The 26,681-nt window shown below is 37.6% G+C and overlaps 1 protein-coding gene across 9 annotated transcripts in view; it reads right to left on the bottom strand.

The window, feature by feature from the left end:
* The window catches only part of SLC44A5 (solute carrier family 44 member 5), a 392,569-nt gene that overhangs the window by 42,559 nt on the left and 323,329 nt on the right, over positions 1 to 26,681 (bottom strand). For all 9 annotated transcript variants that reach the window (XM_058439661.1, XM_058439656.1, XM_058439660.1 and 6 more), the window contains one exon: positions 6,928 to 7,012. In XM_058439661.1, coding sequence (XP_058295644.1) covers positions 6,928 to 7,012 — 85 coding nt within the window. The remainder of the gene's footprint in view (positions 1 to 6,927; positions 7,013 to 26,681) is intronic.

Here is a 26,681-nt window from a genome sequence, read left to right as displayed (position 1 = left end):
TTATCAGATATGTGGTTGTGTGACCTACCACAGGACAGAGATAGACTTAAAATATTTATGATTTTAGAGTATAATTTAAGATTAATCTTGCCTGTGTAGTGCATGAATATTCAGTGTTAAAATCTTCCTTCCTTTCCTAAATCTGAACAAAATGATGATTTAAAATTGTCTGAATATTGAACACTTATGCCACTAATAATTGTTAGTGCCAGTGAATTCTCAAACACAATTCTCAAAATGTAACTGGGGTTTTAGCACCATAAGAAACTAACAAATCAAGGCTATTTGGCACAATCAACCATCATTATGGTCTTTTACCAACACCATCTAGATGTAGGCAGAGAGGTCATCTTTGCAATTATTTTACATTAATAGACTTTGGGGGCCTATCAGTGCCAAGCCAGACCACCGTGCTAGTTCACGAAGCCACCACAGAGTGACTGAAATCCAATTACTAACTCCACAGAGGGAAGGCAGAATCAGAGGAGATACACTCTACTGGTTTTGCTTTTTTTTTACAATAAAAAACAAAAGTCAGATGAAGCCAGGTGAACTGCAGCTAACCCTTTCAAGTCTCTCCATCACCTTCAGTTCCTCCTTCTGAAATCTTTCTCAGCCCTGACTTGCTCCATCTCCCTACTCTGGCAATTATTCTCATTGGCCAACTTGTAGCTCAACCCATTGGTGGTTAGGTAAAAACACTGCTGCTTAGCTGACATCTCCTTTCCATCTTTTGGGTTATGTACCTGCTGTACACAAAGGCATTTGGTGTGGACCCTACAGCTAAGTTAGCAGGAGAATAACGAAATGTATATGACTCAAATCTCACAGTTAATATTTTCTTGAAGCAATAGCAGTTCAATTCCCTCTAGAAATTTTGGCAGGGCAAACAACTCATCTCCACAGCCATACCTCCACATGTATTTCCTCTTTCTTGGTCTCTCATCCACACATGTGCATGCACACACACAATGACATATGCATATTCATATACCTTTAGAGAAAATTTTAGTGGCTTCATAGGTATCTTTCTAAGAAAGCTGAAGAACAATTTAGGGACATTCACAGCATGCAACACACCCACATCTTTTAGAAGGTTAAGATGATTATCAATGCAAATGTCAAAAGTTCATTCTGATTGGAGCCAAGCTGAATAAACCATTAACATATTAGGATATACTTGACAGACATTTAGACTTCAACAATTGACTCATATAACTTTGAAAGACAACTGAACTACTGCTATTGAATACACTTAAATGGATTTATAAAAGTGAGTACTGAAAGAACTAATGCTTTCACAGGCTTTAAATGATGGTAGGTACTTCTGAATTGAGACCATGATGATTCTGTATTTATAAAGCACACACAAACAGCGTATACTACACATAGAAAAGTGCTGTGTATGCAACACATAAAAGAAAGTAATTAAAATAGTAAAATGTGGTTTAAGGAGAATCACATCAAATCTCATTCTAGACACAAATGAGCTGTTAAAAAACAATACAACTGCACTTTACTTTCTCCCTCTATCAGACCAATTTGTTCACTTCAAATAGGGTGCTGATTAGTAGTAATCAACATATAATTAGCCAAAATGAAGGTCACATTGAAGTTGGATGCTCTAATTGATCACAGTCTGTCCTTTAAGTGCTCATGACACATGTCTGGACCATGCCGGCAGTTAACAAAAACATAGTGCATACAAATATGGCTCAGATCAGTAGATGCATCACTGTCTGGAAGACTAAATGCAAGTCTGCATTATTAGTAGCCAATAATGACTCAGCTAATAATGAGCTAATTCTAACTCAGTTCTGATTCTCCGTGCACCACAAAGGGCACTTTGCATAAAGTTTTGTATTACTATTTTTATCTTTAATTCAGAGAGGCTTAACACTCAACTACAAATTGGAATTTGGTGGATGGGAGAGTGAATTACATTGAAGGTTAAAACAGTACCTTTGTTATGAAGAAAAGATGATCTAGTAACTCATTTATGAAACAAGAAAAAAGCATAATATGCAAGTATATTTTGTTTTATCATAAGAATGATAGATTTATAGAGTATAGTGGAAAAATTCTTAACTAGAAGTAGGAAGATATTCATTCTCTCATTCATTCAGTCATTTGTTCATTCATTTAATAAATATTTACTGATCCCCTACTCTGAGCCTGTTCCAGGCACTGAGGACAGATGTAGTGGTGAACAAATAAAAATCCTTGCCCTCAAGCAATCTGTCTTTCAGTAGTGGGAGATATATAAGAAATTATAAATAAGTAAAATGTTTGTCATAAGATGGTAATAAATAGTAGTAAATAAGATGGTATAGGATGATAAATAAATAAGGCTGGAAAGGAGGCTACAGAGAGAGAAAGGAGTGGCTGGGTGGGATTCTAATTTTAAAGAGGTAGTCAAAGCAGGCTCACTAAGAAGGTAACATTTGTAGAAATTCTTGGACAGGATGAGCAATCAAGACACACAGTCATCTGCAGAAAGAATTCTCTAGGTAGGGAGAACAGTAAAGTCTAAGTCTCTAAGTCAGGAGAGTTCCTGGATCCTTTCAAGTATTAATACAACAAATGGCCAGTATGACCCAAGTGTAGTGAGCAAAGGGAGTAGAATAGGATATGTGGTCAGAGAGTGGGCCAGACAGTGAAGGATCGTACAGGTCATTGTTAGGACCTTGGCTTTTCATATAAGAAACTTGGGAAGCTATTGGGGCATTTAAGCAAAGAAGAGACATAATCAGACTTATATTTAACAGGACCACACTGGCTACTGGGTGGAAAAGAGACTGCAAAGGGTAAGGGGGCAAGGACAGAAACAGAAAGACCAGTCAGGAGATCCTTGAACTAATCTAAAAAAGAGATGATGGCTCCTTGAACTAGGGAAGAGGTGGTGAGAAATAGTTTGGCTCAGGGTACATTGTGGAGGGAGACCTAAGGAGAGCTCAAACATGGGTATGAGAGAGAGGGAAATCAAGGATAAGGTAGAAATCAAGGTATCTGGAGCTGGCATTAATTGAGACAGGGAAGACGTTGGGGTGGGGAACAATTTTAGGGATAAAGTCAGAGATTAGGAATTCAGTTGTGGACATGTTAAATTTGAGATGCCAACCAAATATTTATGTAGAAATATCACATGGGTGGTTGGATAGAAAGGTCTGGAGCTCAGAGAGCAGATTTATTTGGAGATGTAAATTTGAGAGGTCAGCAAGTAGATGGTGTTAAACCCAATGGACTAGGTGAGGTCATCAAAAAAGTAAATACAGACTTAGAAAAGGACCAAGCTTCTTGTGGGAGGGAAATGCAGTGTTTAAAAGATGTTGGAAAGATTAAGATAACTCATCAAAGGAAACGGATAGGGAGTATCCAGAGAGTTGGGAGGAAATATAGAAGAATGTTGTGCCCTGGAAGCCAGGTGAAAAAGATATTTTAAGGAGGAGGGATTGATTAAATACTGTTGTTAGATCAAGTAAATGTGTATTTAATACTAACCATTAGCTTAATAACGTTGAGGTCGATGGTATTGTTTAGGGGAAACTGAAGTAGGGATAAAAGCTTGGATGAGAGTGAGAGGAAAGGATTTAGACAGATAAATGTGGACTATTCTTTTGAGGAGTTTTGAAAAAAAATAAAAGAGGCACAGAGATATGGACCAGTAGCTGGAGAGGGATGTGGGATCAAGGGGAAAATTTTTTAAGATGAAAGAAATAACAGTAGTGAACAAAACAGATAAAAATCCTTGCCCTTAAGCAATTTGTCCTCTAGTAGGGTGAGATAGGAACCAAATAACAGATAAGTAAAATGTTTATTGTAAGATGGTAATAAGTGGTAATTAATAAGATGGTATAAGATGGTAAGTTAATAGGATAGAAAGGATACTAGAAACAGAGAGGAATGGCTGGGTGGGATTATAGTTCTGAATAAGTAGTCAAAGAAGCCTCACTAAGACGGTAACATTTGCAGAAATACTTGAAAGGATGAATGATCAAGCCATAGCTTTGTATATTGATGGAGATAATTTAGTAGAGAAGGAAAAGATGATAATAAAAAAGCAACATTTCGAAGTGATGTGCTTAATTATGCAAGAGGATGAGATTTAATGCACAAATGGATGGGCTGGTCTTAGAAGCACAGGCAGTTCACCCACGGGGAATTAGAGGGAAGGCAGGATGAGTATATGACATAGACGAAGATAGGTAGGCAAATGGATGTCAGAGAGGGAGATTTTAAAAGTTGTCTTCTGAATGCTTGTACTTGCTCAGTGAGACAGGAAGCAAAGTCAGAGGCTGGCAAGGAGATTGGGAAAGAGATCTCGGAAGTTCCAAGTGAGAAGAAAAGGTGTGAAATTCTACAGTAGTAGGCTATAGAATGGACAAGGGTCTGTAGTATGGATGAGAGACAGACAGCATTAACAGCCCACTTGAAGTTAGGTCCTGAATTTAAATGACTGTTGTATGTTTTTCTCCAAGAACACACAGCTGCCTGGATTCAGGCATGGAGTAGGCTGAAAGCTATCTTTATAGTCAGGTTTTGCCAGGGACTTACAACTAAGTGAAAGGGGACAATGGAATTGAGAATGTGTATACGGGAGTGATTTCACTGAGAGACTGTGGAATCTAAGTCACGTAAGGAGGGAGATGCAAACATGAGGGAGCTGAGCGATACTTTGGATGGGTTAGGATCAGTGGTTTGCAGGTCCCAGGAAGGTAAAAGAATTATTGGAGTTGCAATGTCAGAGGAATCGAGATGATCACAGAAGTTGAGATTACAAAGGGTAGCAATGATTAATACTGGAAAGGTCAAGGGTTTGCCCTTGGGGAAGTGGGTAGAAGTGGTCACAGAACTAAGATACCAACATCCCAAGTGGGCTTTAGTCTCAGCAGAAGTAAGATTTCAAAAGTCTTTGAGGGAGATGAGGAAGCAAAAAAATAAAGCAGATTTACAAACTAATCCCAGGGACTAGCTTTGGGTATAGTTACTGGCACATGGAACTAAGAAGAAGCAAAAAAGTCCGAAGTCTACTAAGTTTCTGAGGTAAGTGTAATGCTAGAAAAAATCATGAGCTAGCCTTAAAAAGCCTTTCACTGTTAAAATAATATTTGTGATATGAAACTTGCACAACTGGAAGTGAGCTTCAAAGCAATATGGGCCTCAAGACAGCATATTTTCCAGTGCCCAGCAATGGTGTGGCCTGGAGGCTAAAGGACAGAAAATCACCTCCCAGGTGGCCAAGCAAAGGGCTACAGGAAGCAATGGACAGGGAATTCTTCTCACAGAATGCAATCCAGGTGAAATAAAAGACTGTTCTCCATTGCCACAATCCAGAAACTGCTGTGTATTTATCACTCCTTTTCTAAATGAGAGTTTGTAATTCTAATTTTTCTGTCCATGTTACCCATTGTACATGTAGTGTCAAGACTTGATAAAGAGAACTATACATCATCTATAGATTCTGGACTTTGAGTTAAAAACAGTACTACATGGGACTCTGGGATCTCCTTTGGGAAGAAGAAGGGTGTTCTGGAGGCCAGAGAGATAGACTATAGAAGACACACTTAACTATTCATTGAGGTTTGTGTCTCTTGTTCCATTTGTTCCATGGTATAGAAAAGGCAGCTCAGCTCAGAGCTACATTGCTCAATTCCTTTCTCCTTGAATCTGGGTGTGACTTATTTTTTTGTGTGAGATTAGAAACATTTAAATTTCTTTTTTAAAAACTTTTAAGTTCAGAGGTATATGTGCAGGTTTGTTACATAGGTAAACTTGTGTCATGGAGTTTTGTTGAACAGATTATTTCATTACCCAGGTATTAAGCTTAGTATCCATTAGTTATTTTTCCTGATCTTCTTTCTCCTCCTACCCTTCACCTTCTGATGGGCCCCCATGTCTGTTGTTCCCCTCTTTGTGTCCATATGTTCTCATCATTTAGCTCTCACTTATAAGTGAAAACACATGGCATTTGGTTTTCTGTTCCTGTTTTAGTTTTCTAAGGATAATGACCTCCAGCTCCATCCACATCTCTGCAAGGGACGTGACCTTGTTCTTTTTTTATGGCTGCATAGTATTCCATGGTGTATATGTACCACATTTTCTTTATCAAATCTATCATTGATGGGCATTTAGGTTGATTCCATGTCTTTGCTATTGTGAATAGTGCTGCAGTGAACATACATGTGCATGCATCTTTTTAGTAGAATGATTTATATTCCTTTGGGTATATACCCAATAATGGGATTGCTGGGTCAAATGGTATTTCTGTCTTTAGGTCTTTGAGGGATGTGACCACTTATAACCAGTTTGTGTCTGTGGCATATGAGTGGAAATGCAATGTGTGAAACTTCTTATCCAAGGCTTTTAAGAGCAGGAGTGTTTTATTCATCCTCACTGTGTCCTTTTCATTGCTGGATGCAGATGATGGGGAGGATTTAAGGAATAGCAGAGCCACCCTTAAGTGCTTAAGCCATCCTTAAGATGGAAGGAGCCTAGAGGAGAGTACCTACTGACCACAGACACCTGCCTTTTACTGTTATATGGTCAAAAAATAAATGTTATTGTGTGAAGTCACTGAAAAACTTGGATTTGTTAGTTATAGTAGCTAGCTTTACTTTTCCTAATACAATGTTGATCTTGATAAAAACTCCATTTCTCTGGGCTGCAAATATTTATTTATAAAAGTAAGTGGTTGGACAAGACAATCATCGAGCTTCCTAAGTGATTCTAAAATGATTAATTTCTGCTTAGTTTTGATTGTATATAAACAAGTATAAGCTCATACTTATGTCTTCCATCTTCTAGAAATTCATAATTAACCCCCTGCCCCCGCTACACACACAGAGAACTCAAATGGAATTTCTGAATTCTTTTATCCAAGAATGTTCAGAATGGCTGACACTACCAGTGAGGCACCTTTTGCCTTACCTGTGTGGTAGGGCACTGTAGGTTTAGCAACACGGAGGGACTGGTACAGCGTAACAGGTTAAAGTAAAACAAAATGGTCTTGTTCCTGTTAAGAAAGAAAACATAATCTTTTTAGTGGCCATGGAAATGTTCCATATCATTTCAGACTCTGAACACTTTTGATAAATAACCTTTAAAAATTGGCTTCATTATCTATAGACAGCTGAAATATACTCTCCCTCTCCCTTACGTACCTAACCTTTAAAGTATCTTTTTTTTAATACTAAAAAGTTGAAATAATCAAACTATCCATCTACAGGAGATTGGTTAAATAGATTTGTATACCCATAAGGTAGAACATTACATTGCCATTGAAAATAATGCTAAAGAACATATTTAATGAATGGTGAAATTTACAATATGTCAATTTTAGGAAGCAGGTTACTAAAGAGTATTAACATATGATTTGCTTTTAATTTTATAAAAACAAGTATAACATGAAGAAACAAATTATTACATCTGAATGTTGGGATTATATTGCTTAGTTAGTTTTTGTGCTTTTATGGATTTCCTAAAATAAATATACATTACTTTGGTAATATGAAAAAACATAAATGAATTAAGTGATACTTTCTCTCTGCTGAAAATTATAGCCGGTGGCAGAGTAATTTAGCAGGTTGATATTCATTATCATTAGTTTTGAGTGGTATATTACTCTGCCATTTAGCAAGACAAGGTTCTCTTTTGAATCTCAATTTTCTCATCAGTAAAATGAAGATAATACTATTCCTACCTACTTCACAGAGGTGTTGGGAGGGCCTAAGATAATGCGTAGTGGACTTAAGACAAGTGGTTGCCCAACTTCAGCATACGCAAGTAAAACCTGAAGTGTTTGTTCGAAATTTTGATTCCCGACATTTTCCCAACCCTCAAGAGTCCAAATGTCTAGTTATGGAGCCCAGGAATTAGTATGTTTTCCCCTAAGCTCCCTGGAGGATTCAGATAGAGTGTTCTGTAAACCGTATCTTAAGAAACACAGCCCTAAATATTCAGGAAGAATGTTTCTTAACTCTTTGTCAACTCCCCAGTAAATTAATGTGACTACATGCATAGCACAAGATGTAATGGGCTGTTGAGCAATACTTTTCCTACCAACTCAAAATCAGTAAGTAGGATCCAAATCTAAGGATAAAGAAAGTCTTCCACAAGAAATTGGGGCTAGATCCTTTAATCACTTCTACCTGCTTCCTACTCCTGTCTGCATAAGCCAATATTGTGGGGAGGGAGGTGGATCAGAGACAGTGGAGTCGGCAGGATACAACCAGTGATTGCAGTTAATAGAACTTTCCCTACCATCCTTGCTGAGGAGAGGACGAGTTGTTTCTTCCAAATTCCAAGTTACAGAGGGTTCTAAGAGAATCTCTCATAGAGACTGAAGGTGCAGTAAGAGGGGCAGACCAACATCTCATTTTTCAATTGAACATCTCTTATGTGGCAGACCTGCTAGTCAGCCTTCCATGCCCATTTGAGCAGGGAGAAATGAGACCCAAAGAGACCACAAGAGAACTGAAAAAAAGTCAGTGAGGCAGAAAGAGGGCAGCAGTAAAACAGCCCATCATAGTAGGATATGGAGTCAATAAATGGGCTTGAGACTCCCTGGTGCTACCTCACCTGACATTAAGAGACTGTGGAGGTGAATCACCAGGGATGGAACTGAAAGGGTTTGGAGGAGGGCAAACCAAAGCTGATCATTTACATCAAAGAACTATTCAGTGAGGACTCCCCCAGAAAATGTCCACCTGCACCCCATGAGGGAGCCAGCCCTTAGATGCCTGCCCCAGTGAGTGTTGATGGCTGGTCAGTTATGTCCTAGCCACAGTGACAAAAAACAACAGCAAAGTAAGTCCACAGAAATATTCCAGTTGTTTTTTTCTTAGTAAGAAGGAGCAGTAGCTAGGAAAGTAACACACATCGCCCCTTTTCTTCTCTTTCCATCCCTCACAGCATAATGAATAAGCTAGAACCAGAAAGGAAGAGAGGAGACAAGTAATAGCAGGCCAGGCCCTCTCTCTCACTCCAAGTTCTTTGGCAGAGTCAAACCTGAGCTTGGGGATTGGAAAAATTGAAACTGAAATCTTAAATTGGACTACATTGAACTTTTAACAACAGAAAGTGTCTGAAATCTACGTAATCTGCCCCAAATATCAAAGTGAGAAGGGAAATCTGAAGAAGCATTGTTAAAGGCAATGATATGAGAAAAATAAACCCATTCTATGTTTGTATTCCACTAAATTCAAATGGCTGAAGAAGCTGTTTATAAATTAATACACAATATGTACAAGGCTACTACTTTGAGATCTACAAGTGTTAGCTTGGCTATTTCACCACCCAGGCAACTACCTCATCCACACAGTCTCACAGTGCATGTGATTCAAATTTGTACTTGAGCAAATGAATAAATTATACATATCTTGGATCGCTGGGGTCCCTTGGGAGTATTTAAAACTGTGAATGGTAAATCAGTAAGTGCCAAGAGTTCACCATAGGTAAAATTGATTTATAAACTGCAAACTGCTATGTAAACTCAAGTTATTCACCAGATTATATTATTCCCAAGGGTAAGGTTTATACCATCTTTACATCCTACCTTGCCGGAACTTAACCTCATACTTGGCCCACTCTAGACACTTATCAGATATTTTGGAATGAATGAGACTAATTCCATAATAAGTTTTTGAAAATATTTATCTCAAAGTTTTTCAAGTAAGTCTTAGAATCATCCTTAGTATTTCAGCACAAATCTATAGTCCTTCTATCACAGTCACTGATATTCTCAAATTTCAGTGGACCACATTTTTTTTTTTTAGACGGTTTCTCACTCTTGTCGCCCAGGCTAGAGTGCAGTGGCGTGATCTCGGCTCACTGCAACCTCCGCCTCCAGGGTTCAAGCAATTCTCCTGCCTCAGCCTTCTGAGTAGATGGGACTACAGGCACCTACCACCACGCCCAGCTAATTTTTGTCCTTTTATTAGAGACGTGGTTTCGGCATGTTGGCCAAGCTGGTCTCGAACTCCTGACCTCAGGTGATCAGCCTGCATCGGCCTCCCAAAGTGCTGGGATTACAGGTGTGTGCCACCACACCCGGCCAGACCTCAGATTTTTTAGGTGCAAAGTAGATGGTGGTGGTTGCAGCTGAGCAATTCTGTGGAAGTAATTGAAGAAGTAACACATAATTTAACTTAAATTATATTTCCACCAAGAAACAAAATAGAAACAATAACAAACTACTAGTTCAAGGTGATGTATCAGGCACTTAAGCCTACCTCTCTTCTTTCCTGAGACTCATCGGAATACAATAATAAAAGTACCAATAAATGAATAAACCTCACCACACAAGCTAAGAATGTGGAGGATGTGATTTGATCACAATTGTACAGGAGAGTTCAGCAATATTTGGAATATGGGATGCATATTGAAGTGTGCTGAACAATGAATGCACATACAGGGGTACAGGGAGGGTGGGACAGAATTTGCCTGTTAGAAATCATGAAACATGCTAGAGAGTTGAGAGTGAGAAATGTAGCCAAAGCAGAGAGATTGATTGAAAGTTTCTTTACAGATTTTCAGTGCAAATCAGAACCGCTGTGTTTCTCCCAGACCTCTATGCTTAGTATAACAGCATCCAGAAAATAGCTGATGAGCTAAAACTAAAATTGCAAAAAAACTCATAATGTTTTAAGAAAGTTTATGATTTTTGTGCTGGGCTGCACTGAACGCCATGCTGGGCCACATGGAGCCTATGAGCCGTGGGTTGCACAAGCTTGTTTTATGGCATTTTGAAAGCCAGTGCCTGACATCTAGCTTTCCACCAATTCATGCTGTAAAGGAATATGACAGTCAACACAGCCCTGTCACCCCACATGGTGCAGAGGCCTCCTTGGTAAGATGACCGACTAACACAGCAGCAAAGCAAATCCACCCAAACCACCCAGTCCTTTTTTCTTTAGTAATAGATAATTATGTAGCATCAAAACATACAAGAGAAAAACTAAACAAACAAAAATTAAATTATTAAAATAATTAAGGGCATTGGAGGGAACTTTAAAACCTCTAATATATTCAGAGAAATTTAAGCAGATTATTCACAAAATAAAAACGTGACGTTATTGTAAAAGAATAATTGGAGAACAAGAAGGGCTTATAAAGATTAAAATACAATTGCCAAAATAAAAAAAATCAAAAGAAGAGCTGGAAAAAATTAAGAAATTCTAAAATACAGAACAAAAAGTCAGAGATGAAAAATAGAAGGAAAAAAAGAAGAGACACTGAGACTAATCCAGGTATGACCAATAGTTCCAGAAAGACAACTGAAAAAATGGAAGGGATAAAAATCACAAAGAAATAACAGAAGAAAATTGTCCAGAGCTGATGAGAGTCATAGTTCTTTAGGATTAAAGGACTTACTAAGGACTCAAAGAAAGAATTAAAAAGGCCTCTATCGAATTGTGAGATTTCAGAACACTAAGAATAAAGAAATCATTTTAAGTACTTTCTAAAAGGAAAAAACTTATCATGATGTATGTGAATTCTACTGGCATTAGACATTCTGGATAACAAAAATAATGGAGCAATGTCTTCACATTTCTGAAAGGAATTGTTTTTCAATCTACACTTCTATAGCTATACCATCAATCAAATATAAAAAGAGAAAAGAAAAGATGAAGAGACAAGGCATTTATAGGAACTCAGCAAGTTTACTGCTTATGCTTTCTTTTTTTAGGAAGGTAATTGAGAATATTCTCCACGAAAACAGGTGGGTCAACAGAAAGGCAGCCTTGGGATATAGGAAACAATAAATTCACATACTTATACTAAAAATTATTATTTATATGAAATTAAAAAGTTAACTGGGCATCCTGTGCTTTTGTTTCATAAATCTGATAACTCTAGAAAAAGACAATTTAACAAGGTAGAGAAGCCCCAGAATTAAAGCTATGCAATAGGCCTACAATTTACCAGGTCCTGAGTAAAGCAAAAGGACAGCAGCTTCGCAAGGTAGATCTTCAGGGAAAAGGGGCCTCTGAAAAATAGTATGATTGAGATGGCAGAAAAACACATTGTCCTGATGAAGGCTATCCAAGAAAAACCTTGTGGGTAAACAAAAAATTATGCTAGAAAGTCACTGTGTTGAAGCAAACTAAAATGCGGGATGATCCTACACTGCTAATGAAGTGTGAGATTTGGCTTTGATATCAAGGACATGGTACAAATAAGAAAATAATGGCCTGACAGTGAATATGGTTTGCATAGTTATGACAAAGCAAAAGTTTTTTAAATCATTTTCAAATTCTGGAACCAACCTACCAATAGATCATGCAAGATTTTGTTGAAGTTCTGGAACTGAACATAAATGGTGACAAATATGATCATGTAAAATGGTATTTATAGAAAGTATTTCCAGAAAGTAAAAGGTGAAAGGGAAAGAAAAGGTGGACAGAAGGGTAGGGGGGATAATATCCTCTTACATAAAGATGAGCTGAGACACTGACAAAAGTTAGTAGAACAAGAAGTAGAGGTATTGCATACTATTTAAAGTCATAAAAGCAACCACAAGGAAATCTAAAAGTAGTAATTTAACTACCAAACATGGGTGAAGGGGATAAGTAAAACAGATAATGTATATGAGTTAGAAATCTTCATTTCCCGGGCTGGGCGCGGTGGCTCATGCTTGTAATCCCAGCACTTTGGGAGGCCGAGGCAGGCGGATCACGAGGTCAGGAGATTGAGACCACGGTGAAACCCCGTCTCTACTAAAAATACAAAAAAATTAGCTGGGACTACAGGCAGCCGCCTGCAGGCCCAGCTACTCGGAGAGGCTGAGGCAGGAGAATGGCGTGAACCCGGAAGGTGGAGCTTGCAGTGAGCCGAGATTGCGCCACTGCACTCCAGCCTGGGCGACAGAGCGAGACTCCATCTCAAAAAAAAAAAAAAAAAAAAAAGAAATCTTCATTTCCCATAGCAGACTGTCAGTGGATATTATCTAAACTTAATAAGCACAAAATAAAATAAGCTTATTATTTAAAGTTCTGTAAAAACAAACTGCCAGAAGAACTAAAACCAGAGAGAGAAGAGATTGTCCCAGTGAAAGTGTGGGTGAGGAATCCTAGGATGAGAGACCATTGCTTTTATTATAAACTCTTCAGTACTATTTTGTTTGTTTTCACATGCATATATTATTTTGATTCAAATTTTAAACATTAAACCAAATTGTGTGTGGATACAATCAAACAGATTTGTAAGATGCCTTTGCCATTTTGTCAGAGGTCAGTGAATTGAAAACTAAGTTGCTATTGCTTCATATAGATGCTGAATTGAAGGCAAGGCTTAAATGGGAGGGACTTCAAAATGGCTGATGAGAGGCAATATAGTACCCACCTTCACTACAAAGAAGAACCAAAATAACAAGTAGATAATCACACTTTGAATAGATCACCTAAGCAAGAATGCTAGAATTCAACAGCAAAGTGAAAGGAAACACCTAAGGCATGAAAAGAGAGTCAAGAGAGGCAGCATGCTCAGCCAGGATCAGCTGGGAACCTAGAGAGGCTTTCTAGGGGTTCCCCTAGAAAGGGAACCAAGTGGTCTGGCTTGGCGGGTCTCACAACCACGGAGACCAGCAAGCTAAGATCCACTGGCTTGAAATTCTCACTTCGAGCACAGCAGTCTGAGCTCGACCTGGGATGCTTGAGCTTGGTCAGAGGAGGGGTGTCCGCCATTGCTGAGGCTTGAGTAGGTGGTTTTACCCTCATGGTGTAAACAAAGCAGTTGGGAAGTTGGAACTGGGCAGAGCTCACCACAGCTCAGCAAGGCCACTGCTGCCAGACTGCCTCTCCAGATTCCCTCCTCTCTGGGCAGGGCATCTTTGAAAAAAAGGCAGCAGCCCCAGTCAAGGACTTACAGATAAAACCCCCAACTCCCTGGGACAGAGCACCTGGAGGAAGGGGCAGTTGGGGGTGCAGCTTCAGCAAACTTAAATGTCCCTGCCTGGCAGCTCTGAAGAGAGCAGCAGATCTCCCAGCACAGTGTTTGAGCTCCGATAAGGGACAGACTGCCTCAAGTGGGCCCCTGACCCCCGGTTATCTTGACTGGGAGACACCTCCCAGTAGGGGCCAATAGACACCTCATACGGGAGAGTTCTGGCTGGCATTTGGCAGGTGCCCCCCTGGGACGAAGTTTCCAGAGGAAGGAACAGGCAGCAATCTTGGCCGTTCTGCAGCTTCTGCCAGTGACACGCAGGCAAACAGGGTCTGGAGTGGACCTCCAGTAAACTCCAGCAGACCTGCAGCAGAGGAGCCTCACTGTTAGAAGGAAAACTAGCAAACAGAAAGGAACAGTATCAACAGCAACAAAAAGGACATCTACTCAGAGACCCCAGCCAAAGGTCACTGACTTTAAAGACCAAAGGTAGATAAATCCATGAAGAAGGGGGGAAAACAGCACAAAAAGGCTGAAAATTCCAAAAACCAGAATGCATCTTCTCCTGCAAAGGATCAGAACTCCTCACCAGCAAGGCAACAAAACTGGACAGAGAATGAGTTTGACAAATTGACAGAAGTAGGCTTCAAAAGATGGGTAATGACAAACTCCTCTGAGCTAAAGAAGCATATTCTAACACAATGCAAGGAAGCTAAGAACCTTGAAAAAAGGTTAGATGAATTGCTAACTATAATAACCAGTATAGAGAAGAACATAAATGACCTGATGGAGCTGAAAAACACGGCACAAGAATGTCGTGAAACATACTCAAGTATCAATAGCATCAAGTGGAAGAAAGAATGTCAGAGATTGAAGATCAACTCAATGAAATAAAGTGAGAAGACAAGATTAGAGAAAAAAGAGTAAAGAGAAATGAAGCATGTGAAAGACACACATAGGCTCAAAATAAAGGGATGGGGGAATATTTCCTAAGCAAATGGAAGCCTCCAAGAAATATGGGACCATGTGAAAAGACCAAATATACGTTTGATTGGTGTACCTGAAAGGGACAGGTAGAACGGAACCAAATTGGAAAACACTCTTTGGGATATTAGCCAGGAGAACTTCCCCAATCTAGCAAGGCAGGCCAATATTCAAATTCAGGAAATACAGAGAACACCACAAAGATACACCTTGAGAAGAGCAACCACAAGACACATAATCATCAGATTCACCAAGGTTGAAATAAAGGAAAAAATATTAAGGGCAGCCAGAGAGAAAGGTCGGGTTACCCACAATGGGAAGCCCATCAGACAAACAGCGGATCTCTTAGCAGAAACCCTACAGGCCAGAAGAGAGTGGGGGCCAATATTCAACATTCTTAAAGAAAAGAATTTTCAACCCAGAATTTCATATCCAGCCAAACTAAGCTCCATAAGCGAAGGAGAAATAAAATGCTTTACAGACAAGCAAATGCTGAAAGATTTTGTCACCATCAGGCCTGCCTTACAAGAGCTCCTGAAGGAAGCACTAAACATGGAAAGGATTAGCTGGTACCATCCACTGCAAAAACATACGAAATTGTAAAGACCACTGATGCTATGAAGAAACGACATCAACTAAAGGGCAAAATAACCACGTGGCATCATAATGGCAGGATCAAATTCACATATAAAAATATTAACCTTAAATGTAAATGGCTAACTGCCCCAATTAAAAGACACAGACTGGCAAATTGGATAAAAAGTCAACACTCACTGGTGTGCTATATTCAGGAGACCCATCTCACATGGAAAGACACACATAGGCTCAAAATAAAGGGATGGGGGAATATTTCCTAAGCAAATGGAAAGCAAAAAAAAGCAGGGGTTGCAATCCTAGTCTCTGATAAAACAGACTTTAAGCCAACAAAGATCAAAAGAGACAAAGAAGGGCATTACATACTGGTAAAGAGGTCAATGCAACAAGAAGAGCTAACCATCCTAAATATATATGCGCCCAATACAGGAACACCCAGATTCATAAAACAAGTTATTAGAGAGCTACAAAGAGACTTAGACTCCCACACAATAATAGTGGGAGACTTTAACACCCCACTGTCGATAGTAGACATATCAGTGAGACAGAAGGTTAACAAGGATATCGAGGACCTGAACTCAGCTCTGCAACAAGCAGACCTAATAGACATCTACAGAACTCTCCACCCCAAATCAACAGAATATACACTCTTCTCAGCACCACATTACACTTATTCTAAAATTGACCACATAGCTGGAAGTAAAACACTCCTCAGCAAATGCAAAAGAACAGAAATGATAACAAACTGTCTCTCAGACCACATTGCAACCAAATTAGAACTCAGGATTAAGAAACTCACTCAAAACCGCACAACTACATGGAAAGTAAACAACCTGCTCCTGAATGACTACTGGGTAAATATTGAAATGAAGGCAGAAATAAAGATGTTCTTTGAAACCAATGAGAACAAAGACACACTGTACCAGAATCTCTGGGACACATTTAAAGCAGTATGTAGAGGGACATTTATAGCACCAAATGCCCACAAGATAAAGCAGGAAAGATCTAAAATCGACACTCTGACATCACATTTAAAAGAACTAGAGAAGCAACAGCAAACAAATTCAAAAGCTAGCAGAAAGCAAGAAATTACTAAGATCAGAGCAGAAATGAAGGACACAGAGACACGAAAAACTCTTCAAAAAATCAATGAATCCAGGATCTGGTTTTTTGAAAAGATCAACAAAATAGTCAGCTAGCGAGAGTAATAAAGAAGAAAAGAGAGAAGAATCAAATAGATGCCATAAAAAATGATAAAGGGGATATCACCACCGATCCCACAGAAATACAAACTACCACCAGAGAATACTGTAAACATCTCTATGCAAAGAAACTAGAAAATCTAGAAGAAATGCATAACTTCCTGGACACATACACCCTCCCAAGACTAAACCAGGAAGAAGTTGAATCCATGAATATAACAATAACAAGTTCTGAAATTGAGGCAGCAAGTAATAGCCTACCAACTAAGAAAAGTCCAGGACCAGATGGATTCACAGCCAAATTCCACCAGAGGTACAAAGAGGAGCTGGTACCATTCCTTCTGAAACTATTCCAAACAATAGAAAAAGAGGGAATCCTCCCTAAATCATTTTATGAGGCCAGCATCATCCTAATGCCAAAACCTGGCAGAGACACAACAACAAAAATTTCAGGCCAATATCCCTGATGAACATGGATGCGAAAATCCTCAATAAAATACCAGCAAACTGAGTCCTGCAGCACATCAAAAAGCTGATCCATCACGATCAAGTCAGCTTCATCCCAGGGATGCAAAACAATAAATGCAATCCATCACACAAACAACCAATGACCAAAAACCACATGATTATCTCAATAGATGAAGAAAAGGCCTTTGACAAAATTCAACAATGCTTCATGCTAAAAATTCTCTTTAAACTAGGTATTGATGGAACGTATCTCAAAATAAGAGCTTTTCATGACAAACCCACAGCCAATAACATACTGAAAGGGCAAAAACTGGAAACAATCCCTTGAAAACCGGCACAACACAAGGATGTCCTCTCTCACCACTCCTTTTCAACACAGTATTAGAAGTTCTGGCCAGGGCAATCAAGAAAGAGAAATAAACAAATGGTATTCGAGTATGAAAAGAGGAAGTCAAATTGTCTCTGCAGATGACATGACTGTATATTTAGAAAACCCCATCATCTCAGCCCCAAATCTTCTTAAGCTGATAAATAACTTCAACAAAGTCTCAGGATACAAAATCAATGTGCAAAAAGCACAAGCATTCCTATACACCAAGAACAGACAAATAGCCAAATTGTCAGTGAACTCCCATTCACAATTGCTACAAAGAGAATAAAATACCTAGGAATCCAACTTACAAGGGATGTGAAGGACCTCTTCAAGGAGAACTACAAACCACTGTTCAAGGAAATAAGAGAGGACACAAACAAATGGAAAAACACTTCATGCTTAAGGATAGGAAGAAAAAATATTGTGAAAATGCCAAATCACTTCCCAAAGTAATTTATAGATTCAATGCTATCCCCATCAAGCTACCATTGACTTTCTTCATAGAATTGGAAAAAACTACTTTAAAATTCATATGGAACGAAAAAAGAGCCCACATAGCCAAGACGATCCTAATGAAAAAGAACAAAGCTGGAGGCATCACACTACCTGACTTCAAACTATACTACAAGGCTACAGTAATAAAACAGCATGGTACTAGTACCCAAACAGATATACAGACCAATGGAACAGAACAGAGGCCTCAGAAATAATGTCACATACCTACAACCATCTGATCTTTGACAAACCTGACAAAAACAAGCAATGTGGAAAGGATTCCCAATTTAATAAATGGTGTTGGGAAAACTGGCTAGCCATATGCAGAAAGCTGAAACTGGATCCCTTCTTTACACCTTATACAAAAATTAACTCAATATGGAAACGACTTAAACATAAGACCTTAAACCGTAAAAACCCTAGACAAAAACTTAGGCAATACTATTTAGGACATAGGCATGGGCAAAGACTTCATGACTAAAACACGAAAGCAATGGCAACAAAAGCCAAAACTGACAAATGGGATCTAATTAAACTAAAGAACTTTTGCACAGCAAAAGAAATTAACATCAGAGTGAACACACAACCTACAGAATGGGAGAAAATTTTTGCAATCTACCCATCTGACAAAAGGCTAATATCCAGAATCTACTAATAACTTAAACAAGTTTACAAGAAAAAAACAAACAACCCCATCAAAAAGTGGCTGAAGGATATGAACAGACACTTCTCAAAATAAGACATTTATGCAGCCAACAAACATATGAAAAAAAGCTCATCATCACTGGTCATTAGAGAAATATGAATCAAAACCACAATGAGATACCATCTCATGCCAGTTAGAATGATGGTCATTAAAAAGTCAGGAAACAACATTTGCTGGAGAAGATGTAGAGAAATAGGAATGCTTTTACACTGTTGGTAGGAGTGTAAATTAGTTCAACCATTGTGGAAGGCAGTGTGGTGATTCCTCAAGGATCTAGAACTAGAAATACCATTTGACCCAGCAATCCCATTACTGGGTATATACCCAAAGGATGATAAATCATTCTACTATAAAGACACATGCACACATACGTTTATTACAGCACTGTTCACAGTAACAAAGACTTGGAACCCACCCAAATGCCCATCAGTGATAGACTGGATAAAGAAAATGTAGTACATATACACCATGGAATACTATGCAGCCATAAAAAAGGACGAGTTCATGTCTGGAAACCATCATTCTCAGCAAACTAAAACAAGAACAGAAAACCAAAGGCGGCATGTTCTCACTCATAAGTGGGAGTTGAACAATGAGCACACATGGACACAGGGAGGGGAACATCACACACTGGGGCCTATTGGGGGATGGGGGTTTAGGGGAGGGATAGCATTAGGAGAAATACCTGGTGTAGATGACAGGTTGATAGATGCAGCAAACCACCATGGCACGTGTATACCTAGGTAACAAACCTGTATGTTCTGCACATGTATCCCATCACTTAAAGTATTAAAAAAAAAAAAAAAAAAAGGAATAGCAAGGCACCATTTTCAGAGCCTGGAACCTACCGTACTGCATCCTGTCGTAGGGCTCAACAATCCTTGTATCTCCACATCCCTGGAGCCCCATTGACATCCCCTACCTGCAGCCATGTGCTGCTGCTGGCTGCTCTCACCAAGGCCAAAGTGCAAGCCATTAGCATTGATCCCAATGTGCCCAGTAGCAGGGCCACCACATGTTTACAAGTTCCCTGAGAAAGATTATTCTATTTGCAGCTGCCACTCAAGGCCAACTTGTGTGATTATTAAAAATTAAAATCATATCAAGTTTCTTCTTAGACCACAATAGAATACAATTCGAAATCAATAATGAGAAGAGCTTGGGAAACTGTATAAATACATGGAAATTAAATAACATGCTTCTGAATGACCATTAGGTCGAGAAAGAAACTAGGAGGAAATTTAAAAAATTTTTCAAACAATTGAAAATCAAAACACAACATATCAAAACCGATGGAATAGAGAAAAAGCAGTGCTAAGAGGAAAATTTATGGCAGTAAACACCTACATCATAAAAGTAGGAAGGCAATCTAACTGCACCTCAGGAAACTAGAAAAGCAAGAACAAACCAACCCAAAATTAGTAGAAGTAAATAAATAAAAATGAGAGGAGAAAAAAATAGAGACTATAAAACAATGGAATCAATTAACAAAACAAAGTTTTTATTGAAAAAAATAAAACTGATAAACTGCTAGCTAGGCTAACCAAGAAAAAAAGAGAGAAGACCCAAATAAATAAAATCAGAAATAAAAGAGGATACATTCCAACTGATACCACAGAAATGAAAAACGCTATCAGAGACTGTTATGAAAAACTGTACACCAAAAAACTAGAAAAATGGATAAATTCATGGACACATAAAACCTACCAAGGTTGAATTAAGAAATAGAAAAACCAAACAGACCAATAACAAGTAATGAGATTGGATCAGTGACACAAAGTTTCCAGACAAAGAACAGTTCAGGACCAGATGGTTTCACTGCTGAATTTTACCAAACTTACAGAGAAGAATTAAAACTACTTCTTTTCAAACTATTCCAGAAAATTGGAGAGGAGATAATTCTTTCTAAGTCATTCTGTGAGGCCAGCATTACTCTGATACCAAAACCAGCCAAGGACATAAAAACAAACAAACAAACAAACAAACAAAAAAACATTACAGGGCAATATCCCTGATAAACATAAATGCAAAAATTCTCAACAGAATACTAGCAAACCGAAAGCATATATGACTGGGGCAGGGGCTGGGGAGTGAAGAGAGGCTGGTTAATGTAGTTAATGGTTAATGGGTACAAACATAGAATTAGATAGAAGGAATACATTTTAATGATCCATAGTATGGAAAGATGACTATAGGTAGCAACAATGTACTGTATATTTCAAAGTAGCTAGGAGATGGGACTTGAAATGTTCTTAACACATAGAAATGATAAATACTTGGGTGATGAATACACTAAATACCCTGACTTGAATATTACACATTTTATGCATGTAACAAAATATCACATGCACCCCATAGATAGGTACAAATATTACATATCAATTTTTAAAAATCTTAAATAGAAGAGCATTGTCCTCTTAATCTTTCTTGTTTCCTTATCTTAACCTCATGGGGCCAGGTATTTCAGTGTTGGTAATGGTGCTACATCAGACAATGTTCAAAGTAATTTCAGCACAACATTTACAAGCTGAAGTTTTTGTAGTAGCCAGTAGGTGGCATCAAAAATCAATCAAGTTCTCTTTTTTTGTGGAAATCTCAAAGAAAAGGTCTGTACCTAAGTGTCATGAGCAACTTTCCCGGAGCTCAAGAGGCAGAGAAAGTTACACACAACAACAAAGCACTCCGTTTTCCTTTGAAGTCGCTGTTTCATCTCTTTTGACATTTTAAAAACCCCTGGTGTTTCTCCTAGAGTCTTTTTGGTTAGATAAAGCACAAAAGGCCAAAAGCTACATCTCAAATATCACACCACCTCTAAACATGGACTTTAGGCTCAGTTATTAAGGAATGTCTTCCAGAGTTGGGAATCAAAGGATTGCTTAAATACATCATGACAATTGTTAAAGTCTAACAGGTAAGTTTCCCCATTTTAGAGCTGCTTAAATTTCTTACACATCCTAACATAGATGCATTTCATTTTGGCATAGAAATACACACACACACACACACACACACACACACAATTTATTTGTGGTGTTTTAGAACATGTAATGATACTTTTATAAGCTATGCTATGTTTAAGATTTTTAGGCCTGGGTTAAACAAGTAAAATGGGAAGCCAAGTTCACTGCAACTGTCTGTGCGTAGCCTAAACAGCATAAGACTTGAGGTTAGAACATGCTACCTTTGCCATTTAATAGACAGTTGAACCTTAGTAAGTATTTTAACCTTTCTGAATCTTAGTTTTCTAAATTTCCAAATGATAGTAATAATAGTCAGACTCACTTAGCAGTGTTGTTGAGGACCTGATCAGATCTTTAAGCTGACCTCCACTTTGGGAGAAAATCATTATCTGTGTTACCCCTTTTTTCTCATTCATTTAACACTGAATTTACTGAGCACATAATCTGTGTTACCCCTTTTTTCTCATTCATTTAACAATGAATTTACTGAGCACATATTGTAATGCAAGACAATGCTGTAGGTTCTAAAGATATGACAGTGAAAAAGACAGAGAATGGCCCTGATCTCAAAGAACTTTGGGCCCAGCCCGGGAAGATAAAGCCAACCAATTAATAACCAGGATAAATTCAGGCAGTAATAAGTATCTAAGACAGTAAGTCAAGATCTTGTGCCAGAGACTAGGAAGAGGAATGGTGAAGGTGAGTGTGGCTGCTTCAGATGAGATTGTCAGCAATATACTTTAGACTTAAGATAGCGCACTGCACCGAACACAATAGATTGAATCCATAGCTTTCTTGACTTTATCTCTGAAGACCAAGAGACTCTTGAAGAAGAAATCTGTGTCTTATTTGCTCTAGTATATTGCATAGTGACTGACCCATTGGAGGACCTCAACAACATGAAAGTGCTTTTAGAAGGCCAATGCATGCTTCTCCTACATGACTGTTCTCTCATTTAATTTTTGCTTCATTATCAGGAAATAAAGACTGAGGTAGGTTGTGTTCCATGCCCATGGGTCAATGCTATAAGGAGGTAAAGTCAGAATTTGACTCCAGGGTACATATTCTTTTGAGAAAATGTTTATCTGGTTTTTTTTCTTTTAAAGGGGCTTTAATTATGGAGACAATCTATTGTCTCAGCATATTTACTTCTTTTTTAAATTATTTAATTTTGGAAAATTCGGGGGGAATGTAAAAGGTATACACATTTTTGGTAGAAACTTGCAATGCATATAAACATACAAGAAAATAAAAATATTCAATTTTCTGTCATGATTCTATAATGATATCTGCCATTATTTTTATTTTTATTTTTATTTTTATTTTTTTAAACTCTGTTGCCCAGGCTGGAGTGCAGTGGCGCAATCTCAGTTCACTGCAACCTCCACCTCCTGGGCTCAAGCCATCCTTCCATCTCTGCCTCCTGATAGCTGGGACTACAGGCACTCCATCATGCTCAGCTAATTTTGTTTTAATTTTTTAATTTTAATTTTTATTTTTTGGTAGAGACAGGCTTTGACCATGTTGCCCAGGCCTGTCTTGAACTTGTGGGCTCAAGTGATTGGCTCACCTCGGCATCCCAAAGTGCTAGGATTACAGGAATGAGCCACCCTAGCTGGCCTAATTTTTAAATGAAAAAAAGCCTAATATTTTTCTGCATACATGCTTATTGTGAACCATTGAAACAGCTCAAGAAGGTATAAGGAAGCAGCAAGAATGTTCTTCTAAAAATGTAAAATTGATTGGGTCACTCTTGCTGAACACCTTTCTCTGTCCTTCTCTGCACTTATAAATAATCCAAATACTTTATCAGAGTCCAGAGGACACAGAAAATATGACTTCTACCTGTTTCTCAGACATCTCCTCATTCCACCACTCTCTTTATTGGCCACATTTTGGCCTCTTGGCTTCCTTCTAGTGCTAGTCCTGGTGTATCATACGGTCACTCATGCCTCAGGACCTTTGCACTTATTGCCTCTGGCTTGAGTGCTCTTCCCAGGGCTTCCTGGTCTTCACATCTCAGTTCAGAAGTCACCTCCTCATGAGAGTGCTTCCCTAACCCCGTAACCACAAGGTAACTACCTCCCATTGCACATCAGTCATTCTCCGTTAGGCCATCTGCTTTGTTTTTTTTCTTCATAGCATTGATCACTATTTGAAGCTATCTTGTTATTTACATTTTTATTGAGAATCTCCCTTCATCTTAAATATAGGCTTCATGAAGGCAGGTAGCTTGTTCATTTGTTTTTACTATAACCTCAGCCTTTAGAAAACTGGGATATAATAGGGGCTCAGAAATATGAGAATAAAAATAAAAATGTAATCCCATAATTGAAAATAATTACTGTAAGCATATGTATATCCTTTCAGACTTTTTTCTTGCATATGTTTTCATATATGTGAATATAAAGTATACAAGTGTACAAACATACCCAAAAAATGAAATTATACCACACATGCCATTTTAATAACTTCATTTCTTGAATTAACAATATATCATGGGCACATTTCCTTGCTAATAAATATATCTCTACCCAATAATTAATGATTAAATGGTATTTTATAATTGACTATACCATAATTCATTTAATCAATCTCCTATTGAGAAACATTTAGGTTGTTTCCATTTTATTATTACTATTACATAGTGCCTGTAACATTAGGAAATCTATGCAAATTTCCATGAGATGAGTTTCTAGGATGAAAGCTGCTGAATCAAAAAGAACCTATATGTTTGATAAATATTTTATAAAATCTGATAAATATCATATTACACTGCTGCCAGTAGAAAATGAGGCGATTTTTTCTCCTCACTCTGGCCAAAACTGGAAATTTTAATCTTTTAAAATCTACTTGACAACCTATAAGACAAAAATAACATTTTAATTAATTTGCAATTCTTTTTTTAACTGTAGTTGAACTATATTTTTATCATTATTGGCCATTATATTATTTCCTGTTTATGACTTTTACCTACTTTCATATTGGATGATCATTTTTTTCTTTTTGATTTTGAAGAACAGCTCATATAAAAAAGGTGTTGATACATTTGGTCAGATATATATGTTGAAAGTATTTGTTTTTCCTAGATTTCCAGTTATCTTTTAACTTTGTTTCCAATGAGTTAAGGTGTATTTATGTGTTGAAATTCTTCAAAATTTCTATTTTCTGGTTTTGGTGTTATCTTTAGAAAAGTTTTCTTAACCCCATAATTCTATAAATATACCCTTACATTTTCTTCAGTTACTTTTATGGTTTTATATTTTATATACAAAATCATCAATGCTTTAGTATCTATTTTGGTATAAGATATGAGATAAATATCCAATTTTATTTTATTTTTATGAATGGCATTTCAGTTAATTCAATACTATTTATTTAATAGTTCATCTTTCTGCTACTGACTTGAAGTCCATCTTTATCATATTCAAAATTTGTATTTTTAATAGGATTTATTTCTGTCTGGCTTTATGATAGTTTCACGTTGTTATAATAATGTTACTATTATGATATATTTACTCCAATATTTTCCCTTGATACCATTTGATATGGTTAGGCTGTATCCCTACCTAAATCTCATCTTGAATTATAGCTCCCATAATTCCCACATGTTGTGGGAGGGAACCCGTGGGAGATAATTGAATCGTGGGGGAGGTTTCTCCCATGCAGTTCTCCTGTTAGTGAATAAGTCTCACGAGATTTGGTGGTTTCATAAGGGGAAACCCCTTTCACTTGATTCTCATTCTCTCTTGTCTGCCACCGTGTAAGACGTGCCTTTTGCCTTCTGCCATGATTGTGAGGCCTCCCCAACCACATGGAACTGTGAGTCCATTAAGCCCCTTTTTCTTTACATATTACCCAGTCTCAGGTATGTCTTTATCACCAGTGTGAAAATGGACTAATACACCATTTTATACAATAAAACTTATACTTAAAAAATTTTTAATATTGACTAAAATCTTGCATTTTTGTAAATATTTTACTACTGAAAGTCCAAATATAATTTAGAGTAACATTAAAATTTTAAATTAATACACATTTATCATAAGAATTAAAACAATCATGAGACTTAAAAATGTACATTAGAGCAGGTTACAGGATTCAGAAACAAATATATAAATTTATTATTTAGTAATTTTTTTAGAAATCAGAGAGGAAATGGGTATATTATTCAACAAATGATTCTGAAATAATTAACTCAGCAATTTGGGAAAATAGTTTGATTTCCACTTCAGTCTATATACAAAAATAAATTTCTAGGGGACTAGAAATTTAAATATAAGAAGGAAGCCATCAAAATACTAGAGAAATACTGGAGAATGTTATTTTCAGGGTGAGGAAGGCAATGATAACACAGACCCCAGAAACTGCATGGGAAAATCAACAGAATCAACTGTTGAACATATATACATGATTTTCAGTGGTTCCATTCTATTTCATTAAATTGATGGGCCATAATTTACTATCATTCACATATTGTTGAGTACCTGTGTAGTTTCCAATATATTATTATTTTGAATAATACTTTAATGAACATATGTGTGTTAAGCAAAGATTATCTTTGAAAGATCATTATGTACTGAAATTTGTGCTGTCACATTTTTGTTTGACATAAGTGGGTCACTGGCTTAGGTCTGGAAAACTTATTGTTACAAATGCCCTTTTAAAAATAAACTGCCTTAAAGAACTAGAGATTGAGAGATTTGTATGGTTTCTTTTACCACTGGGTGCTCTCTTTGTCCTTCATAGTGTGAAGGCTGCAAAGGTTTTGTAGGCAATGTCTAGAATTTTCTGAGTTACTGAAGTTAAAAGAATTACCTCCCTGGATCAAAATTTAGCCCAGTCATCTCTAACAGGCAATGAGGAGTCAACTAGTCCCCTATAAATTTACCCTGACATGATTAGGAATTTGCCCCTCTCCTTAAATTTCTGGGTTTTCTTGATTGTGATAATTCTACTTCATGAATTTTGTTAACCATTTTCTGAATCTGTTTTTTTTCTTTTCTTATTTACACTTA

This window comes from Hylobates moloch, unplaced genomic scaffold (assembly GCF_009828535.3).
Source record: "Hylobates moloch isolate HMO894 unplaced genomic scaffold, HMol_V3 SCAFFOLD_5, whole genome shotgun sequence".
Taxonomy (NCBI): domain Eukaryota; kingdom Metazoa; phylum Chordata; class Mammalia; order Primates; family Hylobatidae; genus Hylobates; species Hylobates moloch.
This window is presented reverse-complemented; position numbering and strand designations above follow the sequence as displayed.